General features: G+C 42.2%; 1 protein-coding gene across 2 annotated transcripts in view; it reads left to right on the forward strand.

The window, feature by feature from the left end:
• The window catches only part of RAB27A (RAB27A, member RAS oncogene family), an 85,303-nt gene that overhangs the window by 51,012 nt on the left and 20,658 nt on the right, over positions 1–13,633 (forward strand). For both annotated transcript variants that reach the window (XM_004578067.2, XM_058665831.1), the window contains exon 3: positions 8,869–9,042. In XM_004578067.2, coding sequence (XP_004578124.2) covers positions 8,890–9,042 — 153 coding nt within the window. In that variant the 5' untranslated portion in view covers positions 8,869–8,889. The remainder of the gene's footprint in view (positions 1–8,868; positions 9,043–13,633) is intronic.

Raw genomic sequence — 13,633 nt, forward strand, 5'->3', positions numbered from 1 at the left:
TGTGGGGCATGCTCCAAAACTCTTGCTCAAGTGGTTTTGAAAGTTCACCAGTTGGGCCCTGCGGCGTGGCCTAGCGGCTAAAGTCCTCTCCTTGAAAGCCCTGGGATCCCATATGGGTGCCAATTCTAATCCCGGCAGCTCCACTTCCCATCCAGCTCCCTGCCTGTGGCCTGGGAAAGCAGTCGAGGACGGCCCAATGCATTGGGACCCTGCATCCGTGTGGGAGACCTGGAGGAGGTTCCAGGTTCCTGGCATCAGACCGGCGCACACCGGCCCGTTGGGGCTCACTTGGGGAATGGATCATCGGACGGAAGATCTTCCTCTCTGTCTCTCCTCCTCTGTGTATATCTGGCTGTAATAAAATGAATAAATCTTTAAAAAAAAAAAAAGAAAGTTCACCAGTTATGAATCACTGCCAGTCTCGCCACTCCAAGCATGATGAGGTCGTTGAAGAATCCACTGATTGACATAGTCCATCATAGAGTCTCCATTTGCCCAGTATTTTGCTGCCAACATATAGCTGAGGTGGTTGATTGATTTGTTCTTTCTTCTTTCTTTTCTTGGCTAGGGTTCTGAGTCTGCCATTGCGATTGGGGAGATCCCCAAAGAAACTTTGAGTTATTCCCAGACCAGATTCTTATATGTTCTAGCAAGCACAGGGCCTGGCACAGTCCATCGCCCCAATCAGCTGGTGGTTGCAATTGCTGGGTTGGTTCTGTTTTCAGTCCTGACTTCCACTGGAACCAATGGGTGTTACAGTCCAGTCTGCTTCTGCCCAGCACATAAACCGGCCCTCACATCAACCAGTGGGAGCTGCAGCCTGTAGTCAAAGTGACCCACAATAACTCCCACCAGGTCCGCCCCCTACCCTGGTTTGCCAGTATGTGTAACAGACTAGTCCAGTCTGTCCCACATCCCATTCGGCTCTTGTACATGTGAATGGGTATTAAAGCTTATAGTTCCATCTAACCAGCTCAACTCTCCAGCCCTCACGGATGTTGCTGAGTGCCTCTCTGTCTAGCCACCCCAGCCCACGTCCTAGTTTTCATGTCCTCCCGCGGGAGTAGTAAGCCTAGAGGGAGGAGCCCACTATTTCCCTCCCAGGTCTCTCTCAATCCCGGTTTATGCTCTCTTTGGGTGGTTCTGTGATTTGAACTGAGAGAATTAGCCCCCAGTGCCAGCTTCTGCCAGCCGAGCTGCATGCCAATTTTAAAGAAATTGAAGAAAATATATGCATACTAGAATTGATAAAATAAAATAGGATATCATTCTCATTTTATTAAAAAAAATAGGCAAGTAACATAACATAGAGTATCACTCACATTTACCTGGAGGAGCTCAAGGCCAAAGAAGTTAAATATATTTCCCAAAGTTGTATATCTAGGTTCAAATCTGGGTGGTTTAGTCTTAGAGTCTGTGCTTTTAGTCTATGTTTTTTTCCTCTTTATATTGCTTAGGAATTGTGCCCGTGCCAACTTGTGGATAGCTTGGCCAAGACCTAACTACTTATCCCCTTTCAGTAGCACCTGAGAGAGAACAGCATGGAGATGTTTGTGTGATTCCAAGTCTGTTTCCATGGCTGTGATGAGGATTGCTATGGGACTGTGTGTCAGGCACTTGACACACGTGGAGAACTGGCTTCCCAAGCCTTAAGGGACTAGAATATATACAGGAAAGGGTTATGCACAGAAAATTATCTGGTTGCCCCATATGCCAAATTCTGGCACGGTGTATTTTTAGTTTTCATTCCTACTCTAAAATATGAACCTAAAGATAATTGCTGTATTTTGATATCTTTGAGTACTGGAATATTTTCCTTCTAGAAAATAGGCCCCAGGCCACCCAGAACCTGAGTAACAAATAAGATATGTGAAAATATTTTTTAAACATTTAAGCATTTCTAAATGTGAAAACCTGTCATTAGTTGAGATTTAATATTTAGTTGTCTTCACCTAATGATGATATGTAACCCTAATTCTAACCACATGTGAGGTTACAATGTGGAGTTGGAAGGATTGTCTGCTATGGCCTGGGAGTATTTTCTATTAAAAAAAAAAGATACGGGCCCGGCGGCGTGGTCTAGCGGCTAAAGTCCTCGCCTTGAACGCCCCGGGATCCCATATGGGCGCCAGTTCTAATCCCGGCAGCTCTACTTCCCATCCAGCTCCCTGCTTGTGGCCTGGGAAAGCAGTTGAGGACGACCCAATGCATTGGGACCCTGCACCCGCGTGGGAGACCCAGAAGAGGTTCCAGGTTCCCGGCATCGGATTGGCGTGCATCGGCCCGTTGCGGCTCACTTGGGGAGTGAATCATCGGACGGAAGATCTTCCTCTCTGTCTCTCCTCCTCTCTGTATATCTGGCTGTAATAAAATGAATAAATCTTTAAAAAAAAAAAAAAGATACTGTTTAGCTGACTAATTCCCTGACTGTGGCACAGGCATCCCATATGGGTGCCAGTTCTAGTCCTGGCTGGTACACTTCTGATTCACCTCTGTATTTATGATCTGGAAAAGCAGTAGAGGATGGCTGAGGCTTTGGTATCCTGCACCCATGTAGGAGACCTGGAAGAAGCTCCTTGCTCCTGGCTGCAGATCAGCCTACCTCTGGCCATTGTGGTCATTTGGAGAGTGAACTGATGGATGGAAGATCTCTCTCTAGCCTTCTCTCTTTCTGTATCTCTTTTTCAAGTAAAAATAAAAGAAAGGAAGGAATGAAGAAAAGAAAAATGCCATTGGGATCTTGCACAATTTTTCAGCAGCTAAATCCTCCCCTTCCATGCACCAGGATTCCATATGGGCGTTGGTTTGTGCCACAGCTGCTCCACCTCCCATCCAGCTCCCTGCTTGTGGCCTGGAAAAACAGTTGAGGATGGCCTAAAGCCTTGGGACTATGCACCCACGTGGGAAACCAGGAAGAAGTCTCTGGCTCCTGGTTTCGGATCAGCTCAGCTCTGGCTGTTGCAGCCACTTGTGAAGTGGACTAGAGGTTAGACAATCTTTCTCTGTCTCTCCTTTTCTCTGTAAATCTGATTTTCCAATACAAATAATTTTTTTTTCTGAAGAAAGAAATATGTCATTAACACCAGGTTTTGCCTAGCTGGACTACAAGCTCAGTTAAAGAGCCTGGTACCATCAGTGCTATGCTCAAATCTTGAAAAATCTCTGACACCACTGTGAGACTCAGTCTGTCCCTGAATCCATGTACTCCCTTGCACTTCTTTGTTTTGGAGGTTTCTGATGTCGGTTAGCATAGAGCAGCTAGGCCAGTATTAACTCTGTACAAATTTTGTACAAATTCTACATAGTCTCCAAGTCTGCCGATAGATTCCCCCAGCTGAAATCTCTGTTTTGGTTTTGGATTGTGGATTCATGTTTGGCTGGCAGATTCCTGAGTTAAAAATAGATTAATTTTTAATCCAGGGAGCCTAGGGTGTTTGTCTTGCTTTTTTTTTCTGTTTACCAGAATAGAATCTGCTAGGGCTCCTGTCTGCACCTGCTTCACCATTCACCACAGCAGCAAAGTGTTCCCATGTAGACATCAACTGGACTTTGGCAGAGATAAACTTAGGGACCTAGCATGTCTACTGTGGAGATAATATACAGACATTTGTAAATTCAGTGGTTTGGTATAAATTTTTTGGTGCTTCTGATTGTTATTTTAGACTTAAACTCTTGGAGTGTTGGGTATCTTGGAATTGGTTTGAAATAGTTCCAATTATTTTAAAAGTTCACTAATTTGACAGAGAGCTCCTGTCTGTTGGTTCGTTTCTTGAATGCCTGCAATTGCTGGGGTCGGGTGAGGGCAAAGCCAGGAGCCAGAAATTTAATCCAATTCTCCTAACTGAATAGTAGGGACTCAACGCTTTGAGACATTAGTCTTGGTTTAGTATGCATTAGCAGGAAGATGGGATTAGGGGTAGAGCTGGGAGTCAACACCTGGCTCTCCAGTGTGGGATCTATGCATCTCAATTCAGGACTTAACTGCCAGGGCCAATAACTCATCAATTCATGCTATTTCAACCTAGATTTAAAGCAGTATGTCTGAGCAAAAACAATGCAGTTTTATAGACTACTTCACCTAATTGCAAGCAGTTTGGTAAAACTGGAGCAAGTGTGACCCAATTAGAAGTAGATATAATTAATCAGAATCAACTGGATTCCACTAATTATACTCTGAATCAATCAAAACATCTTTGAACTACTCACTTTTTTGTTCAGTTCAGAACCTATTTGGGCTAGCCAAAACCAGTCTGAATTAATTAAAGCTATTGAAATTTTTTTTTAAAGATTCACTTATTTTTTATTACAAAGTCAGATGCACAGAGAGACAGAGAGGAAGATCCTCCGTCCAACGATTCACCCCCGTAAGTGAGCGCAACAGCCGGTGCTGCTTTCCCAGGCCACAAGCAGGGAGCTGGATGGGAAGTGGAGCTGCTGGGATCAGAACCGGCGCCCACATGGGATCCCGGCGCGCTCAAGGCGAGGACCCCAGCTGCCAGGCCACACCGCCGGGCCCAAAGCTATTGAAATTTAACTTACAAATTTTGGTTAGATCTGGTTATGATAAAAGTGATTTTAGATCTTTTAGAAATAATTTTATAGTTATAATCTCTTTTAATGCAACTCTTTTAAAAAATGTATTTATTAGAAAGAGTTCAAGACAGGGACAGAGAGATCTCCCATCTGCTGGTTCACCCCCTGGGTGAAAACAGTTGCCAGGGCTGCACCAGACCAAAGCCAGCAGCCTGGGATTCTTTCAGGTGTCCTGCTGGGGTGACAAGGACCCAAGCAGTGAAATGCTTGGTCATCTTTTGTTGCTTTTCCCAGGGCTTTAGCAGGGAGCAACATCTGAGTGCAAAATGGCAACCATATGGGATGCTGGCTTTAAAGGTTGTGTCTTTGCCCACTGTGCCATAACTCTGGTCCCTGGCACAGTGATTCTGGTGCTGCTTGGGATGCCTGCATCCCATACCCTGGTGCCTGGGTTTGTGTCCCAGCTCTGCTTCTGATCCAGCTCTCTGCTGATGTGCACTCTGGTGGTTACAAGGAATGACTCAGGTCCTTGGGTTCCTGCCCCCCATTTAAGGAGACCCAGATTGAGTTCTGGGCTCTTGGGTCTGTCACGGCCTGACCCTACCTGTTATGAGTATTTAGGGAGTGAGTCAGCTGATGCAAGATCTCTGCCACTATCTCTGTGTCTCTGTACCTTTCGAGTTAAATGAAAAAAACAATCTGAGGCCAGCATTGTGTCTTCAGTCTGTTCCTACTTGGACCATTGTGGCCCTTGGAGAAGTAAACCAGTGGTTGGAAGATCTCTTTCTATCTCAATCTCTGTGTTTCTCCATCTCTGAAATTCTGCCTTTGAGGTAAATAAGTAAATCTTTAACACAAAAAATTCTGTTCTAGGTTTTCAGAGTCAGTGCAGAACAGGGGAGAAATGTGGGGGCTGACAAACACCAGATACCCACTTTGCACCAGGCACTGTGGTAGGTACTGTGTGAACACCAGGCACCCACTCTGCACCAGGTACTATGCTGGGTACTGCGTAAACCACACCCCCTTTCCTCTTCTGAAGAATGATGCAAGGTAGTGTATTTCATCTTCCTTTTTGATAGAATGGAAACTTGGAGGGGCTATCACTGTGACATAGTGGGTTAAGCTTCTGTATGCAGTGTCTATATCACATGGGGGCATTGCTCTGTGTCTAGTTGCTCCACTTCCACTTCAGCTCTCTGCTAATACACCTGGGAAAGCAGTGAAGGGCTGTGTAAGTGGTTTGGGTCCTTGCTATTCTTGAAGGAGACCCAAATGCAGCACTTAGTACCAGGCCTGGTCAAGCCCTGACTGTTGTGGACATTTGGAAAGTGAACCAGTATTTGGAAGACCCCGCCCCACTCTCTCTAACTCTTTCAAATAAATAAACAATAAATCTTTAAAACAATGGAACCCTGCAGATCTAAGACTCAGAGATATTGAAGTAGGTGATACATGGGAGACTTGGGGTTCAAAGCAAAGTCTGTTTGACCTCATGTATTGCCAATTAGGCTACCTTGTAAATCACTTCTATGTGCAGTTTTCATTTGAAAAAAATAGACATAAAATTCTGGAGTCAAAATAGACATTGGACTTTGAATTAGGTAAGATCTTGGTTCTAGACTGCAAATCAGCTCTCTAGTTCCTGTCTTGTCCTTTAGAAAATTAGATTGAGAGAGTAAAAGCCTTGAACAGTTATTTTCATATCAAGAAATCAGATAATTGTCTTAAAAGTGCAGTGGCAAAATTAGAAACTGGGATTGGTGTTGATGGTGGTATCCAGACCTTTTGGTCACTGTATTTGGTTGATTGGCATTTCTGTGGGAAGCATTATTATCAAGAATTGAAAGCATGGGGCTGGGCTGGCATGATGGCTCAACTGGCTAATCCTTAGCCTGCAAGCATCAATATTCCATATTAGTGCCGGTTCATGTCCTGGCTGCTCCACTTCTCATCCAGCCCCCTGCTTATGGCCTAGAAAAGCAGTGGAGAATCGCCCAAGTACTTGGGACTCTAGACCTGTGTGGACAGCCTAGAAGAAGCTTTTGCTCCAGACTTCAGATCAGCTCAGGTCCAGCTGTTGTGATGATGTGGGGAGTGAACCAGTAGGTAGAAGATCTTTCTGTCTCACCTCTCTGTAAATCTGTCATTCTAATAAATGTAATTCATACCTACACATACATATGTATTTTTAAAGTATAGAAAACTCATGTTCGTTTGTGGACTTGGTTGCAGCATTTTCTCCTGTCTTTAAAGGATAAAAGCACAGCTACAAAAATGGGCAAGTGTTTATCACTGGTAGTGAAGAGGAAATAAAGCAGCCACAATGTCTTCTTGGGTCACCCTTGTTACAGCACTGATGTTGCTTCACCTCCCCAGATGATTAAATCTTACCTGGGCTTGCTTTTTCTTTTCTTTTTTTTCTTTTAGCTCTTATCACTGAATAACTTGGCACTGGATGAGGTGCTGTGAGTGCTAGAGTACCTGTGTAATTATCTTCAGGAGAGGAATTGCTACACAGGTGCCCCTTGACTTTTGATGGAATTACCTCCTAACTAAATCCATTGTAAGCCGCAAATATCACAAAAATACAATCAAGGCCCCTAACCTGCTGAGCATCGTAGCTTAGCTCCAGACTCCACTGTATAGTATCCATTGTTCACCCTCAGGTCTGTGGGAGTAGCTTGGAACTGTGGCTTCCTGCCTGCACAATTTTGAGACTATCAGACTACTTATTGCTAACCTGGGAAAAGATCAAAATTTGAAGTACAATTTCTCCTGTATGTGTATGACTCTTATATCTCGGTAAAGTCAAAAAATTGTAAATGAACCGTGTTGGGTTGGGGAGTGACTATACCTCATTGATACTGGTGGCCTATACCTGCCAGTTAACATAGGCAAGTCATCATTTGTGAAGTGTCACTCTTTATAGTGTGCAAATAGAGTTAAGAATGTTTGTAGAGGCTCTGCCCTGGTTGATTGGCCAGCCATATCTGAAGTGTAAGGTTTCAGGCATGCACCAAGGCATTCTGAGGAAGTACACTGCCGGGGCTCTTGGGGCCCAATGTTCAGGGCTTTGGAGAAAAAAGGTGAGTCACCAAGTTGAGGATGGGGTGGAGGAGATGGTCCTGATAAGCCATCAAGTCCAAGTCCTTTCCTGAGTTCTTTTCTATCTTTATGGTGATCCTATAGCAAACTTTGAGTGTGTGAAAAGGATGATGTGAAAAGGAAAGCAGCAGCATCTAGGGAAGGGCACCTGATTTGCAGGTGAATGCAGGTGTTGGAATGGGCAAATGAGGTTGTTAGTGATTATGGGAGAGCTGGTTATCTTTCTGATTTTCATGGGGAGTTTATTAGCATTTTAATTTTATTATAGGATAAAAACAAAATATTGAAAAGGGCCAATTACAAAAGAGCAAAAGTCTCCATGGTAGGTATTACAGGTAAAAACAGATTTTTTTGGTCAGTCTTGGAGTGTTAAGGTACACCATGATAAATGTAGGTGTATGAGCCCTTAGTAGTAGAATGACGGTCTCCAAATCAATCTAGTTGTGCAAGTAACAAAGGAAGAGCCAAGGACCCAGCAAAGGTGGCTGGCAAAAGAGAGGCAATTGGAACAAATTCTGCTATAAGAATTACTACTATTTCCTGTAACATTCTTCTTCCTCTTTTACTTGTTTTTGTTCTGTATGGTTGGGTGGTATGACTTAGTGACTATTGTCTTATTGCTATCTTTTTTGGAATTTTTGCCGTAAAAATAAAATATGTATGTTAAATTAAGACTAAACTTGGGGCGGCACTGAGGCGTTGTGGGTAAACATGCCATCTGTGGCACCAATGTGCTGCTCCACTTAGAGCCCTGGCTGCTCTACTTCAAGCTATGCTCCATGCTTATTGCCTGGGAGAGCAGTGGAGGTTGGCTCAGGTCCTTGTACCGCTATACTTATGTGGGCAACGTGGAATAAGCTCCTGCCTCCTGGCTTTGGATCGGCTCAGCTCTGGTCATTATGGCCATTTGGGGAGTGAGCCAGGGGCTTGAATATCTTTCTCTCTCTCTCCTCTCTCTGTAACTGCATTTCATAAAAAATAAATAAGTCTTTTTTTTTTTAAAAAAAGAGTAAACTCTTGGTTATTTATTGTAACTTTAGCATCTCTTCTAGCAAGTAATTAGGTCCTCAGCAGCAGTGAGCATTATGTAACCTTCTTTTCAAGGAATCCCTGGGTATGCAGATGTTAGAAGTACTTAATGAAAAAAAAAGAAGTACTTACTGAATTGTGTACTAAATTTCTACCCCATGAATGGATATTTTGAAAATATGAAATTGTCTTTTGCAGGTGCACCATTGATCCTTCATCATGTCTGATGGAGACTATGATTACCTCATCAAGTTTTTAGCTTTGGGAGACTCTGGAGTAGGAAAGACCAGTGTGCTTTACCAGTATACAGATGGAAAATTCAATTCCAAATTCATCACGACAGTGGGCATTGACTTCAGGGAAAAGAGAGTGGTGAGTCCTACATCCTTCTACATAGAAATGTAATCTCTGAATCAACATTGTCAGTTCAGTTTACTTGGTAGGAATTAGAAGAACAAAGGTTAAGATAGAAAAATTAGAGGGCACATAAGAAAATGTGTTGTGTTCAGTCCAGGCAGTATGATGGAAAAGGCTGTGTGGAGGCCATGTTGCGTGAAATCACACGTGCAAAACCAAACCGAGCAGCTCTTTTACATGGACCCTCTGAGCCGCGTTGGCTTGCATCTGCCCTCCTGACTCTGCAGTTACTTGTCTGTTACCATCCTGTTCCCCGTATAACAGCTGTGTTGTCTGTCTCTTCCACTTTTGGTATCTTAGCTTTGTCAATGGCATTTCTCTCAGTGTCTCAGCAGTCCCACATGGGATGTTTGGCGGCAGAACTTAGCGTTGCTGCCAGGAGGTTGAAGTTGGACTAAGAATGCGTTACACTGGGGGAAGATGTGATTTCTGAATGATGAAGCCTGGGTGCTCTTTTTCCCAAAGAACTGAAAGTTAATCTGTTAGTGGAAGTGGAGGCAGAAGGTTACTGTGTCATGGTCACAGATAAGGAAGGTGGCCTTCTCCTAGGACTGTTTTTCTCGCTGGAAAATCCACTGTTACCAAGATAAGATCGACAAGTGACCAGGAGATTAATGACAAAGGCCATTCAATGAAGTGAGTTATACTCAACATTGAGGTTAGAAGAATTCATTACCTTTTTTTATCCACATCAGGCCTTTTATCTTTTGTTTCTTTTATTCTAATCTTAAAGAGATTTTAGTCCTCTGAATAAGAATAGAGTACTAGTGAAATTTTTGTTATTGACATATAGTTGGTAAAATCTACATATCGACAGTCTTCCAAAAGTTCCTGAACAATATACAGTATGAAGAAAGGGTACATAGACTTCAAAATTTTTGTTCTAAAATTTAAATTTTCTTTAAAAGATAACCACTTGTTTATTATTTAAAAGGTAGAATGACAGAGGGCTCACTCCCTAAATGCCTGAAAATATCTGGAGCCGGGCCAAGCTGAGGCCAGGAGGTAGGAACTCCATCTAGGTCTTGCACCTAATGGAAGGAACCCAAGTTCTGGAGCTGTCATCCAGGGCCTTCAGGTGCATTAGTAGGAAGCTGGACCAAAAGGAGAGGTAGGGCTCATCGCAGGCACTATGAAATGACGAAATGACGTTCAGGTTTCCCACAGTATTGTCCCCTCAACTTACATTTTTCTTTCCTTTTTTTTTTTTTTTTGAAGATTTTGTCTATTTATTTGAAAGAGCTAAAGGGAGAGAGAAAGAGATGAAAAGAGCTCTTGAATCTAGTGGTTCTCTCTCCAGTTGGCAACAATGTCCAGGGCTGGGCCAGGCTGAAGCGAGGAGCTAGGAGCTCAGTTCTAGTCTCCCACATGCATACAGGGGCCCAAGCTCTTGGGCCATTCTCTGCTGTTTTTCTCAGATGATTAGCAAGGAGCTGGATAGGAAGTGGAATAGCTGGCACACTACCAGCAGCCATATTGAATGCCCACATCACAGGCAGCAGCAGTTCTACCAAGTATGCCATGAAGCCTACTCCCCTAAACTTACCTTTTAATTTTATTTTTCCTTAAACTTTGTGACAAATTCTCATAGAGATGTGTGATTACTTTTATCAGTTCACATTTTATAATCTTGTTTGTTAACAAGTTATTTGTATATGCACAAAGTAAAAATCCGTTCATTTACAGTGTTTGTTTCAGTAGTTTTAGTATATTCACTAGACATGCAACCATTGTAGCTGCTTGATTTGACCACTTTATAAACAAACCTCATTTCTGTTATTTTAATTCACTATTCCTCCCCTTTCCAGCTGCTGTAATTCTGTTCTCTATGAATTTGCCTTTTTTTTTTTTGGATGTGTAGAAATAGAATCATGTAATACATAGTCTTTTACCTGATTTCTTCCACTTACTGTGTTACCAAGGTTCAACCATGCTGTAGCACATTATCACTACTTCCTTTCTTTGATGGCCAAACAATATTCCATGGTATTGATATTCCTTATTTTGTGTGTCTACTCATTTGTTAATGGACACTTGGATTGTTTCTTTGCAACTGTTGTAATTCTTCCATTAATATTTATATATCAGTTTTGTGTAGACACCTGTTTTCAGTTCTCTTAAATATATGCCTAGAAATGGAATTGATTCACTGGATGCTTAACTTCTGTGGGATTTCTGTGTTTTCCCAAAGATGCTGTCCTGGTTTACGTTCTGACCAGTAACATGTGAGACTGTGGTGTCTTCATATCCTTCCCAGCATTTGTTCTTTTCTACTTGATTGCAGTCATCCTTGTCTACATTGAATGATAATTGCATATAGGATAAGGATATTTCATTATAAATATGCTTATAAATATATTGGAAATAGGGAAACAATCAAAGGCCACTGAAGGAATTAGACTGGGGTCCAAGGCCATGTGCTTGTGTCTCTGATGAATATGATAGGTGAATGATCTTAGCTGTTACATGTGGCTCTGTGCTCCACTTTTGTGGATGTGTTTGCCTGTGTGTGAACAGAGGTTCAACTTCTTTTCACTGAATGTGGATATCCAGTTGTCCCAACATCATCTGTTTAAAAAAAAATATTCTGGGCCCAACATGGTGGTTTAGCAGCTAAAGTCCTTGCCTTGAGTGTGCTGGAATCCCATATGGGCACCGGTTCTAATCCTAGCAGCCCCACTTCCCATCCAGCTTCCTGCTTGTGGGCTGAGAAAGCAGTTGAGGATGGCCCAAAGCCTTGGGACCCTGCACTCTGGGAGACCTGGAGGAAATTCCTGGCTCCTGGCTTCAGATTGGCTTGGCTCTGTCCATTGCGGTCACTTGGGGAGTGAATTATTGGATGGAAGATCTTCCCCTCTGTCTCTCCTCTTCTCTGTGTATATGACTTTGCAACAAAAATAAATCTTTTGAAAAAAAGAATATTCTTTCTCTTGCTAAATTGTCTTGATACTCTTCCGTATACTTCTGTTGAAAGTCAACTGACCATAATTTATGAGTTTATTTCTTGACTCTTAATTATATTCCATTCATCTGAATTTTGTTTTTAATTAATTATTTCCATTTTTATTTGAAAAAGAGAGAGGGGGAGAGAGAAAAGGAAAGAAAGAAGGGAGGAAAGAGAGCAATTGAGAGAGAACACACATGCACATGTGTGTACGTAGGAGGGCATATGTTTGTTGGTTCACCCTCCAAATGCTTACAACAGCCAGGGATTGGCCAGGACGAAACCAAGAGCCTGAAATTCCATATAGGTCTCCCAGATGAATGACGGGGACCCAAGAACTTGTGCTGTCATCATCTGTTGTTTTGGAGGGTACATTAATGTAAGTTAAAATCAGGAGCATAGGGCCCGGTGCGATAGCGTAATGGTTAAGGTCCTCGCCTTGAATGCCCAGGATCCCATATGGGTGCTGGTTGTAATTCCAGCAGCTCCACTTCCCATCCAGCTCCCTGCTTGTGACCTGTAAAGCAGTTGAGGTCGGCCCAAAGCCTTGTGACCCTGCACCCGCGTGGGAGACCTGGAAAGAAGTTCCTGGATCCTGGCATCGGATTGGTGCAGCTCCAGCCATTGCGGCCGCTTGGGGAGTGAACCATCGGACGGAAGATCTTCCTCTCTGTCTCTCCTGCTCCCTGTACATCTGCCTTTCCAATAAAGTAAATAAATCTTAAAAAAAAAAAAAAAGAATCAAGAGCATAGGTAGGACTTAAACCTCGGCACTGTGATGCATGCAAGCTTCCCAAATAGTGATTTAACCGTTGTGCCAAAAATTCGATCCCCACTTCATCTCCATTTCTATCCTATCATGTTACCATAGTATTTTGGTTACCATAGCTTTGCAGTAAGTTTTGAAACTGAAGATTAAGAATCTTTTAACTTTGTTCTTTTTGGATAGTTTTGAATTTCTTAAAATCTTGTAAAGGTTTTAGGGCTAGCTTGTCAGTTTCTATATCAGATTTTGATAGGGTTGAGATTGAACCTATTGATCAATATGGGTAATATTGACATCCTTATAATATTGGCTTCTGACCCATGTGCAGGATTTTCCATTTATTTAGCTCTGTTACTATTTCTCCCAATGTCTTATGACTTCTAGTGTATAGTAAGTTTTACACATTTTTGTTAAGTTCCTAAGTATTTTATTTTCCACACTATTGTAAATTTGATTTGTTTTCTTAATTTCATTTTGAAATTGTTTATTGACATTGCAAAAAAAATGCAATTTATTTTGTGAATTTAGCTTATGTATTGTACTTGTTTATTAATTGTAGAACTGAGTCTGCATTTTTGTTTCTATGTAAAAGATTCTTATTTGCTTTTTTTGCTTTTTCTCTTCCAATTTTCATATTTTGTTTATTTATTTTTTTGCTTGCTTAGTTATACTTACAAGAACTTCCAGTAAAACTTTGAACAGTAGTGAGAAGAAAGGTCATCTGTCACTCTCTGTCTCAAATGCATACATACATATATACATGCATGTATACATCTTAAGAATAAATAAATAACAATAGGTTGGGATAAAACCATATAACGTGGCCCAAGGGAAAA

The sequence above is a fragment of the Ochotona princeps genome, chromosome 6 (genome assembly GCF_030435755.1).
Source record: "Ochotona princeps isolate mOchPri1 chromosome 6, mOchPri1.hap1, whole genome shotgun sequence".
NCBI lineage: Eukaryota > Metazoa > Chordata > Mammalia > Lagomorpha > Ochotonidae > Ochotona > Ochotona princeps.